The 17,206-nt window shown below is 42.9% G+C and overlaps 1 protein-coding gene across 3 annotated transcripts; it reads right to left on the bottom strand.

Annotated features, from left to right (window-relative positions):
• Positions 1–438: 438 nt before the first annotated feature.
• On the bottom strand, positions 439–15,933 carry zranb1b (zinc finger, RAN-binding domain containing 1b). Of its 3 annotated transcripts, none has more exons than XM_068567761.1 (10): positions 15,855–15,933; positions 13,610–14,657; positions 9,312–9,499; positions 8,061–8,214; positions 7,086–7,157; positions 5,008–5,206; positions 3,961–4,081; positions 3,568–3,697; positions 1,682–1,911; positions 439–927 (listed from the first exon to the last, which is right to left on the bottom strand). In XM_068567761.1, the coding sequence occupies exons 2-10, from the start codon at positions 14,565–14,567 to the stop codon at positions 709–711; spliced, it is 2,271 nt and encodes a 756-aa protein (XP_068423862.1). In that variant the 5' UTR covers positions 14,568–14,657; positions 15,855–15,933; the 3' UTR covers positions 439–708. The 3 variants fall into 3 exon arrangements, with proteins under 3 accessions (XP_068423862.1, XP_068423865.1, XP_068423863.1); XM_068567764.1 differs by having other exon boundaries at positions 9,417–9,499; XM_068567762.1 differs by having other exon boundaries at positions 13,610–14,668; positions 15,855–15,924.
• Between the last annotated feature and the right edge of the window lie 1,273 nt (positions 15,934–17,206).

The raw sequence follows: 17,206 nt of genomic DNA, 5'->3' as shown, positions 1-17,206 counted from the left end.
TGAGTGTAGATTTGACTTGTGAAGGGAAAATCTCCCTTTTCAAGAGCTTCATATATGACCTTAATTCAAGCAATGATACTGTATTTATATAGAAATGTTTTTAATAAATGTGCAATGCTTAGTAATAAGGATTTAAGTCATTTAGTATTACACGATCTCTGGTTTTCTAACGATAATGATATTTATTGGCTTCGTCCCAGCCCATTCAAAAACACTAAACAAGCCAACTCTTCAAACATCAAAAAAAGATCAATTTGGAAGTGTGCTTTTGTCAGTGCCCACACTGAACGGATATAAAGTGTTGATTTGAATCAATGCTGGTATATTTCCGTATACTCTTTTTTTTTTTTTCTCAAAACAACCACATGCATTTACATCTATGGATAAAGAATCCTTTTTTCCTTTACATTTGAAAAACCAAAACAAATCAAAAGGTCATTTGCGTTTGTAAACCTTTATTCTCTCCCCAAATCCGTGTTTGGCAGCAGTTGAAGTCGTTCGGTCTCATTTTTGTCCGAGTTAAGTTTCAGATGCGTTTTGAGTGGCGTGTCCGAGTGTCCGCATGTGCGAGAAGAGTAGCGGTGTCTCCTGTTGGAGGTGGTTGGGTGGGGGCTCGTTGTTCCCTGTCTTCTCCTGAAGGCTTTCACAGTTTGTCCGTGTAAGGAAAGGAAAAACAAAAATTAAGAAAAAAACTCCACCTCAGTTTTGTCACTCGTCGTCGTCGTCTTCCTCCTCTTCGCCGTCGGACAGAGAGGCACAGGGGCGGATCTGCCGGTAGCCGTCCAGCCACTTCTCCACCATCTGGGTGACGAGCGGGTGGTTGCGGCGGCGGGAGCTCTTCTGAAGCGCCACCAGAACCCCGCCCTCCGTCACGCAGCAGTCCAACCACTCTCGCAGCAGCTTCTCCTGTTGCTCTTCATTACCCATCTGAAGGACGAGGGGAAACACAAGAAGAGGCCATCAGAGGGCGCACTATCCCGCGTCTAAACTGAAGATATCATGTCGTCCTGCTGAAGCGTTGCCTCGTAACCCAAGACCACTAACGATGGGTGATTTTTACCAGAGCGATTGCGGTTACGTTATTTTCATTGTGTCGCTTTTGCCTGAGTTGTGTGCGTCCATGTGTAGCTTCAGGCTGCTCACTGACATTTTTTAAAGATAGGCGCGTCTTCCCGCTACAATCCCTGTTTTTGTCAACCGGCACGTGTTCGGGTGGTTTTTACCCGACAGTAGTGGTAGAGGGTGAAACATTTTTGGATGTGTTTTACCATCAAGGGGAGGCTGTTACTTCACCGGACAACGCTCACATGTCACAGGAACGGGTGGACCAAAGAACAAGTTCATAGTTCCATTATTTGTATTTTGAATCATGTTTCATTGATGATTCCTTATTTTTTTCACCAGAGAGCCTTTTTTTTTTAAGGGTCCACCCATGATAAATGTTTTTTGTTTTATGAATAAAAGAAGAGCACTTCAATTTGCTTAATAGGCCTACGAAGAATGTGGCTGGTGTCACTATTTGTAACCCAAGTGTTCTAGGGCGAAACAAGCACTGACGCAGGACAGAAACGCATGAAACCAATTTCATGCCCGTAACATAAAACCGTAAAATATCGACCACAAGACAAATCCTAAAAGGTCAAACAAGACTTGTGTAGACACAGTGGGGGTGGGTCCTTACTTCCTGCGCTGAGAGGAAGTGGATGTGAAGCAGCTTCCTCTCGCTGTCGACCAACGGCAGGAACGTGACGGTCACGTCGTCGTCGGTGTTGAGGTTGGCGCCCGCGCCGCGATTGTCGAAGCCATCGTTCTCCATGGCAACCAGTGCTGAAAAGTGGCCCCGCGTGTAGCCCAGCGCGATGGGGCTCTTCCAGCAGAAGCTCTGCTCCCACAAAAGGGGCAAGTACACACCTGGAGGGAGCCGGAGAGCGTTTGTTTTAATCATTTATGATGCCTTTATGTATATCGCAATTGACACCCGGCTTCCACGGTCGTGAACAAAAAATCCGCTGAGTGGGGCGTTAATTGTATTTTTCGAGGCTTTGTTCAAGGGTAAAATAAATATATTTCAATTACATATTTGCATTTAGTATGTATAACGTATCTATTGTACGTAAAATCTTAATCCGCAATGGAATAAGTAATCATTACTGTCTAACAAATGAATTAAAAACGTGTTTTTTTCCCTCTAAAATCCAAGTATAAAGAAGAAGAAAATAGAAATACTCAAATAGAAATATCCCACTTCAGTACAGTAAATGTATTTTGTTACATTCCACCACTGGAACAGTCAATGGCGTTGTGGTTATGCACAAAAACATCTGCTTGTGTTAAATATTTCTACAGTCCCCTGATAATTGAGAAGCCTGTTCTCCTCTCCCAGTAACCACTGGGGTTATTTTACTGGGTTCACTTGGTCACCGTTGTAACAGAGCGGTGCTCCCTTCTCTGTAGGCAACCATATGCACGCCTGCCTCCGTGTGCTTTACGTTGGCTCCCGGCAACAGTAAATCACGGCTCCATCAGGCAGGCTTTACAACAAGCGGTTGGCCATTACGGAGCACTTTCATCATCCCCTGTGCAGCATCACTCAGCAGACCAACCCAAACCAGGCTGTTTTACTGCCAGCCATAAACGGAGCGCCGGCTCTCCTCGCTCGCCGGGCTGCTTCTGATGGGTTGCACGTGTTCACATCTATTGAGAAGTGACAAACTTCATCACTTCTACCTGTGCTCTTGTGCAGTTGTGGACAACTTGTAATTTAGTACATTTAGTACTGTGCTCAGGCATTTTAGTCTCCTCCATTTGTCTGACAGTTTGAGTTCCTGACCAGTGAAAACAACATGCCTTGAAATTTGATGAATTTGTGGGTTCCTTAAAAGGGTTGAAATATATTCATATTCTTTAAGTTAAATACATTTTTTTTTAAACACCTTTGATCAATTGGAAAATGAGGCTGTTTTTCTGAGCTCATGAAAACTTGACTGACGCGACAAACATGATGCTATATATTGCTGTAGATTAAACCACCATAATATAAAGTAGTCCAATTTAGCACAATATTAAACATCTACAGCAGTAAAATGCAAAATTAATAATTAAGCAACAATAATGTTATCCCAAAAACATAATATAATATTTTTATACTAGTAACATGATAGCAAGGAATATTTTTCTGCATAATAAATAATTACTTTGAACATCATGCTAACAAATTTATTTGCCGATGATACTTACTTACACTATTGAGTAACATTTTGAATGCAAGACTTTTACTTCTAGTTAAGGATTGACAGTTTTTTGTCAACTTTTACTTCTGTAATCCCTCTATCTGTGTTGTTATATTATTTCGAGTCACACAGTACTAAATAAACTCCTTAAATGAAAGGCACTAGCCCGATACATGTTCTAAACAGCTATTACTGACGGTGCAGTACGTCAGCTCCATTAGAGATGCAGACACATGTAGACTGGAGCCATTTTACAAAAGGGAAGTCTCATCCTTCTACGACCATAAAGACATTTAACCAAAACAACTTCAGTCCAAACAGTCCACTAACCCCTCACCTTGAAAACGTGTGTACCCAAGTGTTTCGCCGCGGAAACTCTTGTAATACTTCACTCCATAGACGATAATAGGCCTACGAAGAATATGCGCGAGAACGAAAATGTGGGTCTGCTCCAAGCTGGATCCTGGCTGTAGAAGAAAATGCAGCACAAGAGGGTGGGGGATGGGAGGGGAATAGTTAGAAAGCTGGGGCGCCGTGACACTACAAAGCAAGGACTTTAAAATATACATTCAGTACATTACAGACAGGATGCACTTTCAGATTAAGTACACTGCGGTAAGAGCAGTAAAGCATCTTGCATAATTCATACATCATTAGCAAGTCACATTTTAAGCACATCAAACACCTGTCCATCATGTTCATGTGTGCGTTTGCTTTCATGTGCATGTACCTGACTAGCCAGGGAAAGGATGAAAGCCCAGTCTTCCTGCCACTGCTCCTCTCGGAGGGAAAAGTGCAGGCCGAAGCTCTGCGAATACCACGACTCCCACTCCTTCCAGCGGGTGTAAAACCTGCAGGCCAGACACACAAACACGTACTGTTTCGTCTGTTGACATTAATTGACCTCTCTGTTCTGAAAGGCGTGTGACTGGTATTCATCTCTGTTGTAGTTTAGGTTGGATGGCAATTACTCATTACATCTAAATAGTAATTTTCTCATTGCAAAACCCAGTTTGTCAGCAATAGACATGAGTCACACTGAGCTTTTGTGTTCAAGTAGAATCAGTATAGGCTTTAAATTGTTCCAGGGGTTCCCAACTCTTATTTACTTCCACTAAAATGTGTGCAACTAGTCTAAAATCCCAAACCAAAGCCTCTCGTTTCAAGATCAAAGTCTCAAACCTCCGCATGAGACGGCGATCCAGGCTTGATTTTTGTGTATATATCCCAACCTCTGAACTATATGTCCCAATTTCAAACATAGTGATGCAATGTTAAAGAAAATCAAAGCGTAACATGAGACCGTTGAATGTAAATAGAAGTATTCAGCCGTTACGAGGTCCTGGAGCGAGACACCAAAACTCAACCTGCTCCCTTTTTGTAAACAATAGTGGAAAACAGTCGGCCAAATGTTGAAAGTATAAAGATAAACATGAATAAGATATAGATGTTTGGCTAATGCTGCCATGGTCAAGAATTGTAAGTGTAAAAACACTGAATCAGTTTATACAGTATATACATAAAAAAATGTAATATATTCACCTCGTTTGCCCAAATTAAGGTTTCAGTTAATTAAAAACATTCTCCTGAAAAGCAGCATGCCAGCACCAACTCACCGCCACAGCTGACGTCAGTGTCGCTCTACGATTGGTGCGTTATGTCATTCAGACGGCTGAACACAGTACAAACATGCCACGGGCTACGTGTAAACCAGCATGGCGTAATGTTTGTGGGTTGTTTTTAAGAACAACAACACGCCGTAATCTGCAGGACTCACCAGTGAGAGCAGTCGTGCAAGCTGTCGTGGAGGGTTTTGCGGAGCACCGAGTCCTTGTCGTAAATGCCCCACGTAGCCTGCAGCACAGAGTCCAGGAGACAGTCGCCGGCCGTGCGGTTCCACAGGGCGTACAATCGACTGTCCAACCTGGTCCCGAGCTCCAAGGACCAGTTGATGATGGGCGACTCCTCTTCGAGTTCTGAAGAAGAAGGGGCAGAGAATTTGAGTGCAAAACTTCAGTGGTACAACTAATTTACCTCAAAGGGGAACAAATTGTAGTGAGAAGTGTGTGTCACATATTGGTATTGAGGTCAGAGTGGGTTTTTCCCAAACGTTGCAAGAAAGGTGATGGCATTTGAAAGGACTGTTTGGGAGCACTTTAATGACGACTCACACCTGTCAAAAAAATATTTGACAGGTGTTTAAACAAGTCTGCATGTACAGCACAAAACCGGATGACAGCAAGAAGTCCAATAACAGCAGGAAAACAGCAGATATTCAGTGTAAAAATACCACTGATGATAGTTGCTAATATTTTATGAACAAAGCTAGCAGACAGTATAAGCGTCAGCCGTAATGCATGGATGGATGTCATGCTGTGTCTAAAAATGGATGGAAAACACTAGCCGTGTCGCTTTCATTATTGTATCCTGTCTGCCGTTACGAAGCAACCAAGAAGAAAAAAAAAAAGATGTCTGCGAGCTGTAATTGGTTGTTGCTCGTTCCAAAAGTTGAACTATTTTTATCTTTGCCATGTGGTCGTGCCCTGAAGAATAAGTGCTGGGGACGGCTTGCGCACCACGACAGCGTCGAGCTGATTTTTTTCTTCAAATACGTCAATAACTACGGATTTGAGGGCGCAAAGAATCTGAAGTAAGCTCCAAACAGAGGAGTAAGGCTTGGACTATATAGCACAGCAATAAAGAGCGAGGACAGGGGTGTATTTAGTCAGACAGAACTTCTTCCAATTAACTGCAAAGACGATGACTTGACATTCAAACGGGGCTGAGAGCGCAGAGAAAAGTCACTGTGATGCAGCAAGAAGATAACATTCAGGAGATTGATTCATTGGTTCAAAAACTAAATGATGCCAGAGCCCAGCAGATCTCTGAGAGCTCACAGGAGAGTCACAAGGTCTTGGGTAATAGGGTGAAGGAGCTTAAAATGTGTTGTGGGCATATAGCTGAAGGAGAGAGAAGAGCTAAATACAATACAGCTCACGACAAGCTCCACAACGACAAGGATTTTTAAATGCAGCATCAGCTGAAAGACTCCAAGAGGAAGAAAATACGTAGCCAAGAAATAGATGACCTTCTAGAGACTCTCAAAAAAAAGTGATGAAGGACAGCACACTCAGAGTCGGGGAAAACAAAAGAGGGCCTACCTTGAAGAGCTATAAGTGAAACTGTGCTACAAAAGAAAGAGCTTTGACATTTCACAATATCTTTGAGAAGTTAAAAAGGTAGAAAAAAATTGAGAGGCCACTAAAGCAGTTAAAACAAATCTGAGGGTCCCTGAGAAGGAAAAAAAAAAGGTTTCCCCTTGAGCTGGAGAAGCTGGAACAAAAGATCTCTCGCAATGAGAGAAGAGCTCGTCGGGTTAAGTTTAGACAATAAGGACGACCTTAATGAGGAAGGTTCTGGGAAGCTGAAAAGGCTGAAGAAGCATAAATGGTGGAAAAAAAATCTGCTTTTAAAATTAACCCATGACAATAAAACAGGGCACACAAATAAGCAGGAAATGTTACGTGTGTGTGTGTGTGTGTGTGGGCTGAGGGTATGCAAAATATTTAAATGGAGATCAGAGAAATCCCTAAAACTTAATTAGGCTGACCGGCCGCCTGGCAGAGTGACAAAGCAAGCCGGTAAAAACCCTGCATTGGCAAGAGGGAAAATACAAGTAATATAACACTGTCAGTATTGGGCAGCCTTCCTATTATAGTACACAGTTTGTGAGGGTGCTCCCTCTGTCTCTCTCTCTCTCTCTCGCTCTCTCAAAGTGGATCCATATGTAAGCGCAGCGTGTGATCGGTGTTACTGCAACACTTAGTCATGAAGTTGACAGAGGAAATATTTCACCTTTTTGTACGTCTCGGTCCAGCACTTCATCAAACAGTTTCTCCTGAACAGCTGGGGGCAGGTCCTCGATGTCTGACACAAGAAAACAAAACGAAGAGAACTGAATGATACAAATCAAAAGAGGACATTATTTGAGGGGACCACAGGTGCAGAAATGGGGATGGGTGAGCGGAGTAGTATTCAGTTGGATGCAACTAAATCCGACACACTGCTGCTATATGTCTGAGTTTAATTAAAATAAAGTCTTCTTAAAATAACACTTAATAGAAATGACTTAAAATGCAGAATAAAATGGGCTCATTTCAACTCAAGCTACCATGTTTTGTTCTTTTCACAATGGCCACTGGCTTTCGCTGCATGCCCTGAGCTCTGTCAACACAGTAGCTCATTCTTCAGTTCTACAAGAATCACTGCATTCATTTATTTTTGCTGAAGAGAATGGTTCTATAGTGGCCAGAAGCCACGGTCTGCATTGTCCTGTACACTTGACAGAACAAACATCCTTCGCTTCAGCAACAGACAATAAATAGCTATTCCACACAATGAAATTCAACGGAAATAGCACTGAATGCATGCAATTTTAAAGAGAGTCATTGGAAAAAATGCTAAATATAGCTTGGTCATGAACGAGAGACACGCATCGTTGGCGGGGTGGCATACTCCATGTGCAAGAACAATACTCAAACAGTGAGCCAGATATTGCCTCCATCTTCTGCAGTTTGAAACAGACAACCGTAGCATTATGTGCCCTCAGCATCCGAACAAAAAGCAATTTTATACGCCACAAGTAAACAAAGCCAGCATTCTATCACACAGTTGGCAAGCCAGGGGAGATGGCTAGACGGGGTTTTTACAGCAACATAGTTTTAAGTTACCCAAAGCACTTAAAGGATACTTTGACAGCTTCTGGAATGCATGCCATAACATTCATGTCAGTCGTTTTTATACATTTGCATATTTGTTTGCGGTGCCGACCTGCAGGCAGGGTGAAGGTCACCAAGTCAGTGAGGAAATAACAGGTGAAGTCTCCCTTGCGCTGGTGAAGCGAGGCTGCCACCTCACGACGGATCTGCTCCGTCAGCTCAGGACACACCATGGCTGGAATACACTTGGCTGCCTGTTGGGACACCTGCAGAGAAGAAAGGATAAAGGGAAGGAAGTCTGATTTCAATATAAAAGGGGTATGAGACAGAGGCTGATAACTGAGCAATAGAATTTTTAACGATTGTGGAAGGTCAAATTTTACACAAAAGGCTAATTAGTAAAGAAAGACGCAAATTATGACGCGATTATACATTTGAGACAATCTCAGATGTCCTGCAGTTTAAATACATTTCTGGCAATATTAAAGAATATTAAAGAATGACTGCTTCCTGGGAGGAAAGGTTTTGGTTGTAGGAGTTACAGCGTTTCCTTTTGGCTCAGTGATCTGATCTAAATTTACCTCCACTAATCTCATCCAAGTTGCCTCGAGGACAAGATGAGAAAAATAAATGTATCGGTTTTCAAGCAGATGTCAGATTTGAAGCATTTTCGCGGCCTGTGGTTAGACACTGACCCCTCAGAAAAGAAACGGGGACAGTGACCGAGTGTGGGAGGAGAGGTGTGTGTACACAGATAATCTGGGATCACAGTGCTGACGGCAATCAACCGCAGCACATGCACACAGCCGACAAACACACATTGGCCCAGTGAGCCTTCTTGATGCACAGACACACCAGGGAGCCCAAACAAAATACTCCCATTATTGTGAGAAACATAAAATTAATGAACAGAAACAGCTATCACAAAAGCAGTGAGAGGCGTGTGCGGTTGAATTCCAGTCCCTTTTCCTCTCTTCAGACCCTTTGCCCTTGTGATTCCTGCTAGCTGATCTCATTGGTTGTTGAGATTAAGAGATTTCACATTGAAAAAGCGGCATCATCACTGACCCAGAAACAAGCAGCACTGCAATGATACTCGTAATTCAAGGGGGTAATTTCTACTGTAGTCACTCAAATATATCAATACTACAATCCTTTTTTAATGCTAGTAAAAATTATCCTTTTTAGTAAAGAAAATTTGAGTGATGTAACACAGCTAATGACTGAGAAAAGACTAACATTTTGTATTTGTTGAACCGAATGATCTACATTGATCTACCAACATGCATCGCTCTTCATCAGCCAGTACCAGCTGCAGGTGACTCCTGAAAGACTAACACTCACATTGGTTGTCTCTACTGACCTCTGTGAGTAACACAGCCAGCATGTCCTGTCTCTGGAAGCGGATGGCTAGGTGAACCAGCGTGAAGCCGTCATCAAATGCTGAGGGACGATTTAATAGACGCACCTCGTCTGATGTTAGCTGACGTGCAATGTCACCTCCCGATGACTTGTAGGCCTCCACAGCTGCCAGGTCACCTTCCACAACACCTTTCAAAACAAAGAGGGAGGAGGGAAAAAGGTCACATTAATAATTATTTTTCAATTTTTCCTCAAACCATTAATCAGTTGCCATAATAGAACCAATTAGGGAATGTCAAGTTTGCACAAAAACAACATTCTTCATTTAATTAAAAGTTGAAACTTGTCCAAATTGTTATTTTGTATGAAGTCTTTCAAAATAGAGAATTACCGGTATAAGGATTTATTTATCAATCAAAAGATTTGAGAAGGAAAACAAAAAGAGTATCGGTTTACTTTCAATTGCATCATGCAGCTTAAATAATTGTGCTTTAAACATGTTGACTACTGTGGCTATAAATCCCATCATAACTGTCCACAACTGATGACCAAAATTAGTTATCTTAAGAACAACCTTGTGCAGAGAACAGCATGTGCTCAACCACGAAGTACAACACATTAGAGATCAGATCGTGCTTTATCTCTGTGGCAGCTGCAACAGCTTTGAGACTTCACTGACTTTGAAGTCAAGGGGAAAACACAATGGGGGGCTACATTGTAATCTGTCCGTTATTATTTCCCCTGTTAATCTCCAGGTTTCAATCACAGCGCGAGGGTTGAAGGGTGTGTTCATTCGACAGATGCTGGCGTTTGCTTTTCTTTACTTTTTTGACACGAAGTGAAAATATTACTATCTGACAGAAGCTGTTTCTGTCAACCACCAGCACACAAAGTCAAGCGCTAATCTATCCTCCAAGACACCACAGATATAGAAACATTCGACTGTGTACCTAGAAAACATAATAGTCTTTTGTTTTGGAGGCATCATGCTAAATATATTATTATGGTGATCTGTGCAACTGTGAACTTAAAATGTTTTTCTTCAACTCATCTGATGCTCTGACCATGCCCATAAACACTGAGAACAGTTCGCGGTCGTATGATCGGCATGACAAATGAAAGGTTTAGAAGGTTTCAGCACTAATGCCAGCCTCCATTACTACAATCAAACATAGTGAGGAAAAGCCAACAATATTATCTGTTGAAGGAGAATAAACTATTTGAGTGTGTTATGAGGGAATAAAAAATAAAACAAAAAGCAAAGTGTAAATTCATTTTAAAGCTACACAATATGCATTTCTCTTTCTGGCATAATACAGTAAGTGCTAATGTGGTATTCTCGCATACATTTCATAGGATTAAACACTGTTGATCTTTTGTTCTTGCGTCAAATGGACCACACACAATGCTCAGCTGCATAATCTGTGTACGAGTGAGCCCGAGAGCGAGAGAGTCATGGAGTGGGTGGAAGGACTCGCTGTGCCATGTGGAGCTGCCTCGCACTGTGAGATGCGGAGAGAAACTACACAATAGCGGCACAGTTTAATAGAGAGGGATCACAACCACTTTCCACAAAACTCTGTTTCCATTAGTGTGGGCGTGCCTGTGGCCCCGTCGTCGGTACGAAACACACAGATCTTTTAGAGAACATGAAAGGTGCAAATACGCAAACAGACGTACACTTGAAGACAGAGAGGACGGGGAATGGAGAGGCTAAGTAATGTTGGTCCTTTTCCTTCAAACAGTACATGTTCTTTTCTTTCAGCAATGTGGATTGTGGTGGCTGCTATCTCATGAAAATGAACAACAAACATGACTTTCCTGCTCATCCGGCACTGTCATGTTCTCTCTCATAGAACACATTGTTCAACACATTGTTGTAATAAAGTGAAACGGGTGTATAGTTTTTAGAATGTACTTTGGTTTTCTTTACAAGCCCAAGTGCTTTTTTTGGTAATAATTTAAAAGTTTGTTAAACCAAGCATGTCCACGCAATTTTAAAGAAGCCAACGGAAATAAGGTAAAGCACACTGCTGATAACATCGAGCACAGCTAAAGCTCAGCCCTCTGCTTCTTATCTCAGACTGCAAAGGTGAGCTTTTTACCAAGAAATTTAACGTCTACTTTCTTGAAACAAACAAAAATAAAGATTGTCTTGCGAGGGGATTAGACCAGCCGCAACTCCAAATTGGACCAGGGAGGTAAAGTGGAGGGCTCAATGGCTCCCCACATTGGATCTGTGTGGTCTTCAATTTAATCTCAACTACACACACGTAAAATGACGTGACTGCATCTTACATGGTTGCGCTCACAGAGACCAAATTGGTCCACAGAAATATAAACACCTGCCAAGGAGCTCAAAACAGTGCGTTTTGCTTTGGACAAAAAGCGACAAATGCAACAATAACAGTTGAAAAATGCCTTTTAGCTAACACTGGCACATCTACAGTGATGTTAATCAATGTGCATTGACCCCGAGCAATGTCATTGGCCACACTGTTTTAGAAAATAAGGACAGGAGGGCTGAAGGATGGACACTATATGCAGTATACCCAAAGATCTCAAGCCCTATTTCATAGACAGCTTTAAAAGCAAACATCTTCAGGATTTTTTTAATTTGCAAGAAAAGAAATTAATTAAATTTAAAAAAAAAAAAAAAAAAAAAAAAATGTTTTGGGGATTTTGAAAATGTTTAGTAAGGAAATGGAGACGTGTCATCAAAAGCATTCCATTTAAATCAAAGTTCTTTGGTATTGTGTGTGTTGGTTTGCTGACTTTTCCTTCTGACCGACCTAAAGGACCCAGAGCCATTGCTAATGTTATTCGTTCTATCCATGCTTTCTTTGCACGGGTGTGACCGCACAAGTGATTAACACCATATGAGTTGAGGGAGTTGATCTAGGGTCATCCACACTATAGGGCCAACGGACGTTGCCAAAGACTTATATATGTTTGACTTCTATTGCGTGAGGCATGCTATTTTTAGTGAAGGGAACCAGGGCATCTTTTAGAAATGTGAGGCCACTGTTTACAAACACTGATGCCTATATGTCACTGACGAGAAAACCGCCCTAGCAACAGAGGGCAGACACACTTGCGTCTCCTCAACACCAATGGGCTTTGCACGCACGCACATTTGTGCCCTCTGAGACTGCAGCTGGGTCACATCTCAATCACTCACTATACTATGAGAATTACAACTAGGAAGTCTACTATTGGGATATCAAATATGTGTTAAACCAACCATATTCACGTCTAATTGTGCTCTGGGAAAACTGTAATGGCCATTTTATCAAAGGCCAAATGATTAATTGAGGAAACAATAAGCAGACATCAATTATGAAAAGAATTGTCTGCAGCAGACAGTTTGTTTTGTATGTGAGGAATTTGTTGGCAAATAGGGCTTTTTTTATATTGCTTTAATTGGATTTTCCTTCAACGGACAATGGAGAAATTTCTGATCAGATAATGAAAGGTCATGCTTCACTATGCTGAAAGAAATTAGACCCACACACATCAGACACGCCACCAGTCAAGAATTGGTCCCCAGGGGACAAGCTATACAGACATGAGGAGATTCACTCTGTCACATGCAGTAATAGACCCAGCGCAAACTAACTTCGGTGATGTGTCTCTGACATTCAGACCCACTTATCTCTTTGCTTTAAGCAATGCAGCAGCATGAAAAACCGGACAACTGTTAATCACTGCAGCTGCTTCATTGGGATATCAAATATATGCGTGGCTGTCAAATTTGTGCTCTCACTGTGACACCAAAGAATTGTATGTCAAAGACACACTTTTAAAAAAAGGCCTGGAGGTTTAGTGGGTGTGCAGGGCATCTCTATGTAGCCGTGGACAAAGGCAGGAGAAAAAATGAGATAGTGGTGCGAGCGTGGAAGACAAAAAAACAATCACTGGTTGTTCTTAAAATGTTCATCCTACCTCCCACTCTACATTCACCAGTGGACAGTGTGGGTGCCTGGACACTGCTTGTGTGGGTTTTACATAGCTGAATGCAGGGGATTTCTAAGCATTTACATTACAGGAGGATCAAAAGGACGTAAATCACGATCACCTCGACATGGCTATTTACGTTGTATTTTAACCAATTACCATGCAGAAGGTAAAACAGTATCAAGCAGTCACACACATTCTGGGAATTCCCATTTCACTCATTGCTCTGTTGGCCTGCCTAACATCATTCAGTTGACTCATTGCCCACCTCATACTGTAACAAAACACAAGAACAAGCTGAATGTGCAATACAATAGAATAAATCATATTCCAAAAACTCACCAACACAAGCATTGAGGAACAGCCAATCAGTTCTTCTCATCCTGTTCTTAATCTGCTTCAGTTTTTTGAAGTCCACTTCCAGCTCTTCTTTGCTCCCAATCCCAGCACCTGATGCCAGTTCAATCCTCTGAAAGTCCATGTTGACCTCTGACTCCCGTTTTGAGGTTGAGGGTGATCTCCTTTGGCTGCTGCTACAACCGACCACCCCACTCCCTACTCCTTGCCCAACCACAAGGCCAACAACACCTCTCCTGTTGTCCCTGTCCTGCTCATTAAGTTTTGAGGAAGGTTGTTGGCTCTCAAGCTCTGATGCCAGCTCAATGGGTTCAGCTAGCAGACTATTTGGCCGAGGGTGATCACACACCACACACTTGAGTGCCTTGGCCCAGTTCTCGTAAGTGCAGGCAGTGCAGATCCAGCGCTTTACATGAGTGTTGAGCCTGTTACGGTCATTATATTCCTCACAGGGGTCTGTAGTAGTGACCAGGGGAGCAGCACGGTATCCAGAGCCTGAGGTCTGGGGTGATTCTGTGGGGCTGCATGGCTGCCGGGTATGATGTCCTTGATGGGTTGCATGTTGCTCATGCTGTTGAGCTTGTTGCCTCTGGCAAAGGCACTGGGTGCAACGGATTGCCCGAGGCCAGTTCAAGTAGGTGCACATGTGACACGACCACTTGCTACTAGTCTCCTGTACATCAGCGATGCGTACACGGGGACGGGCACTGGAGTCTGGACAAATAAGTAAGCTGGAGCCCCCCTGGGTTGGGCTGTTGCTGAGGCCAGCCGGGTCCCACTGGTGCAGACTGGCATCCAGAGCAGGGATGCTCTTGAAGGGCTCCTCAGTAATGATGGCACCCCCGCTGGGCCTCTGAGCACGGCACATGGTGCACTTGATGGCTGACGGCCAGTTCTCGTATGTGCAGTATTCACAAGCCCACTTGGCAACCAGCTCGGTCATCCTCGCACCGCCGCTGAAGGAGGTTTCCCGCCGTTCAGAGGGGTTCTCAGCTCGGCAGATCCACTCTTAAGGAGATCACACAGCAAGCAGCTCATTGGGATATAGAGAAGAAGAAAAAAATTGATTATTTTATCAACAACTATTTAATGGAATGACAGATAAACATGTTGAACTACATAATTACAAGACAAATAATTTTCATAGATAATATGATCAACACCACAATTAAGATAAATGTTCCTGCAATCACACATGCCAGATATAGTGCTCCATTCTCCAGGATTTTACTAGTAAATCTCTCCAAGGTTGCACATACAAGAACCTAAACAAAGCATGCTTTATTACACTTAGCTGTGCCACTTAGCAGTTGGGAGATTTACTGTCAAACACTTGCACAAATCTACAGGGCTGTTTGCTCTTGACAAACAGCACTCGAAGCAATACAAAATAAAAGGGCGCAATGTTTAGAGACACACACACACACACACACAGCAGTGCGAGGAAGACGACGCAGCCCGAATCTCCGCGGTTTTATTTTTATTAAAACACGACACTGGCTGTAAACACATACAGTAAGTTATAAACACCAGACCAATGTGCCCTACAACCGAGCTGGGTAACAGGAGACAAGGACATATGAAACCAGACACCCAGCAGGGAGGCGCGTGACTGGTTAAGACACTTAACGTTACTGATGGACCGAAACTGCATTCACCCCCCAAAGCCTATCACCTACATATGAAAGTGAATCCTCCCCCAGGTGCCACATTCTTAAGAACATTTACGAAATAAAGCCGATAAAGTTAACTCGCTAGTAGTTGGTTGCACTGCGCACCACGCCTCTAAGTTTACCAACACACCGTGAGGCGTTCAATAACATTTGATGACGCGAATATTCCAGTGTTGCAGGTTTAGAGGCGCTAATAAAAACAATAATACTATCTGCACGGAAACCTTACTCGTGTTTACCTGCGGTGACGTTAGTCACCTTCACCATGTTTACTCGTGACGAGCAACTCGTTTCGTGTCTACAATTACAGTGCTACGTGCAATGAGTCCGTTTAAAGACAACTAACTTTCCTGAACTAACAAACTAGCTCCTGATGCGCGTCGCGTGAACAGACCCGCGGAGCGAGCGAGCCGTTTGTTATGTTACACGGTTCGGTTGCCAGCCAAAGGCTAGCTGGTTGCCCGCTAACGTTACGGGATTATGTGTCGTCCCCTGTCCGCCTGTCACCGTTAAAGAGGCCCTCGTCAACTCTGCAAGACATTCGGTTAAATCCTTACCTTTGCTTGTGTTTACACTCCTCCGTCTCCCACTGCAGCCAAAACAAATGGAGCTTCTCCGAGCTCCCCCCACTCTTCCCCACCCACCCACCCCCCAGGCAGAGAAACCCACTCCGATCCGAACTCGGGTTGCTCTCACTTGGCCGACACTAACCGCATATTTACTTCTTTTGGGGCGCCGTGTAGTCGGCAGCGGAAGGTCCGTACATACCGCGGAGCAAGACCCCCCCACCCCCCCAGTCCCGTCCCACGGACGTCTACTTTGACGCTTTAAACCATTTTTAGCATTTTCCCCTCGGTTCCCAAACACCAAGCCGAGGCGCTTTAATGGCGGCACAGCGAAGGGGAAGCAACCGAGGCAGGGCAAAAAGATACACTACGAGGGGGAGAGCTCTGGGCCGTGTTACAGTCAGGATTTACCACCTGAATCCGCCAACCTATCTGATTGGTTGATTTTTGTGCATCCCTTGACACTGACCAATCAGAATCTACGCTTCTCATTCCAACTGTTAAAAGGCTCAGCGAAAACAAAACCGGCTCTACCATCACAATAATAACAACGACAAATTATGTTTCAAAAATATGTTTTTTTGTTTCTTTTAGAAGATGGGCCCAGTTAGTTAGAGCAAACATATATGCTTCTTTTTTAATTCGTGCATCGTAATGCGCTGCATATTTCGCAAGCAACCACGTGGTATGCCCTCAAAAGGGATGAGGGGATGATGTCATCGTAAAAATACTGCAGCAAGCAGTCTGCAGTAATGCTTGACAGCTTGAGCAACAGTAGTCAGCGCAATTGTTATTATTGACGGGCATATACACAATCCAAATTCGAAAATGTATTTTTACCACAATACTTTACCAAGTCAAAATGTACACATTGTTGCAATTCTTGTTGATAGAAAAGCTCAGATCCAAATTGAATGTGTAAAATGTGATTTGTCTTTGGGATTAGCCAGTTGTTTTTAGTTATTGCACATTTTTATTGTGATTGTTTCCAGTGAGTGTTAATTTTGATTGTTAAATTAACCTGCAAAAATATCTTTAAAAATAAATATGAGCATGACGTCAAATAATTTGCACATTCAAATGTCGTACATTAGCCACAAGAAAACAAAGTCATATTACATCACATATGCATGTCTCATTTATTATTCCCCAATTTAAGAACTCTATTTTCTGTGCACGACCAAGCAAGTCCTTGATCTACTTTCATCAAGTACACACATCCAGATAAAAGCTGAGAAGTTCGAAGCTGTGCACTGGACTTTGTGCTTTCAGGGAGGTGTTGATGTTGCAATAGTAAGAGTACATGAGTGTATATTTCTACTATGTTGGAACTTAAAGGTATA

Source organism: Clinocottus analis, unplaced genomic scaffold, assembly GCF_023055335.1.
Source record: "Clinocottus analis isolate CAN_PGR_092001 unplaced genomic scaffold, fCliAna1.0.p SCAF_8, whole genome shotgun sequence".
NCBI lineage: Eukaryota > Metazoa > Chordata > Actinopteri > Perciformes > Cottidae > Clinocottus > Clinocottus analis.
The sequence above is the reverse complement of the archived record's forward strand: the minus strand, read 5'-3'. Positions and strand labels throughout refer to the sequence as shown.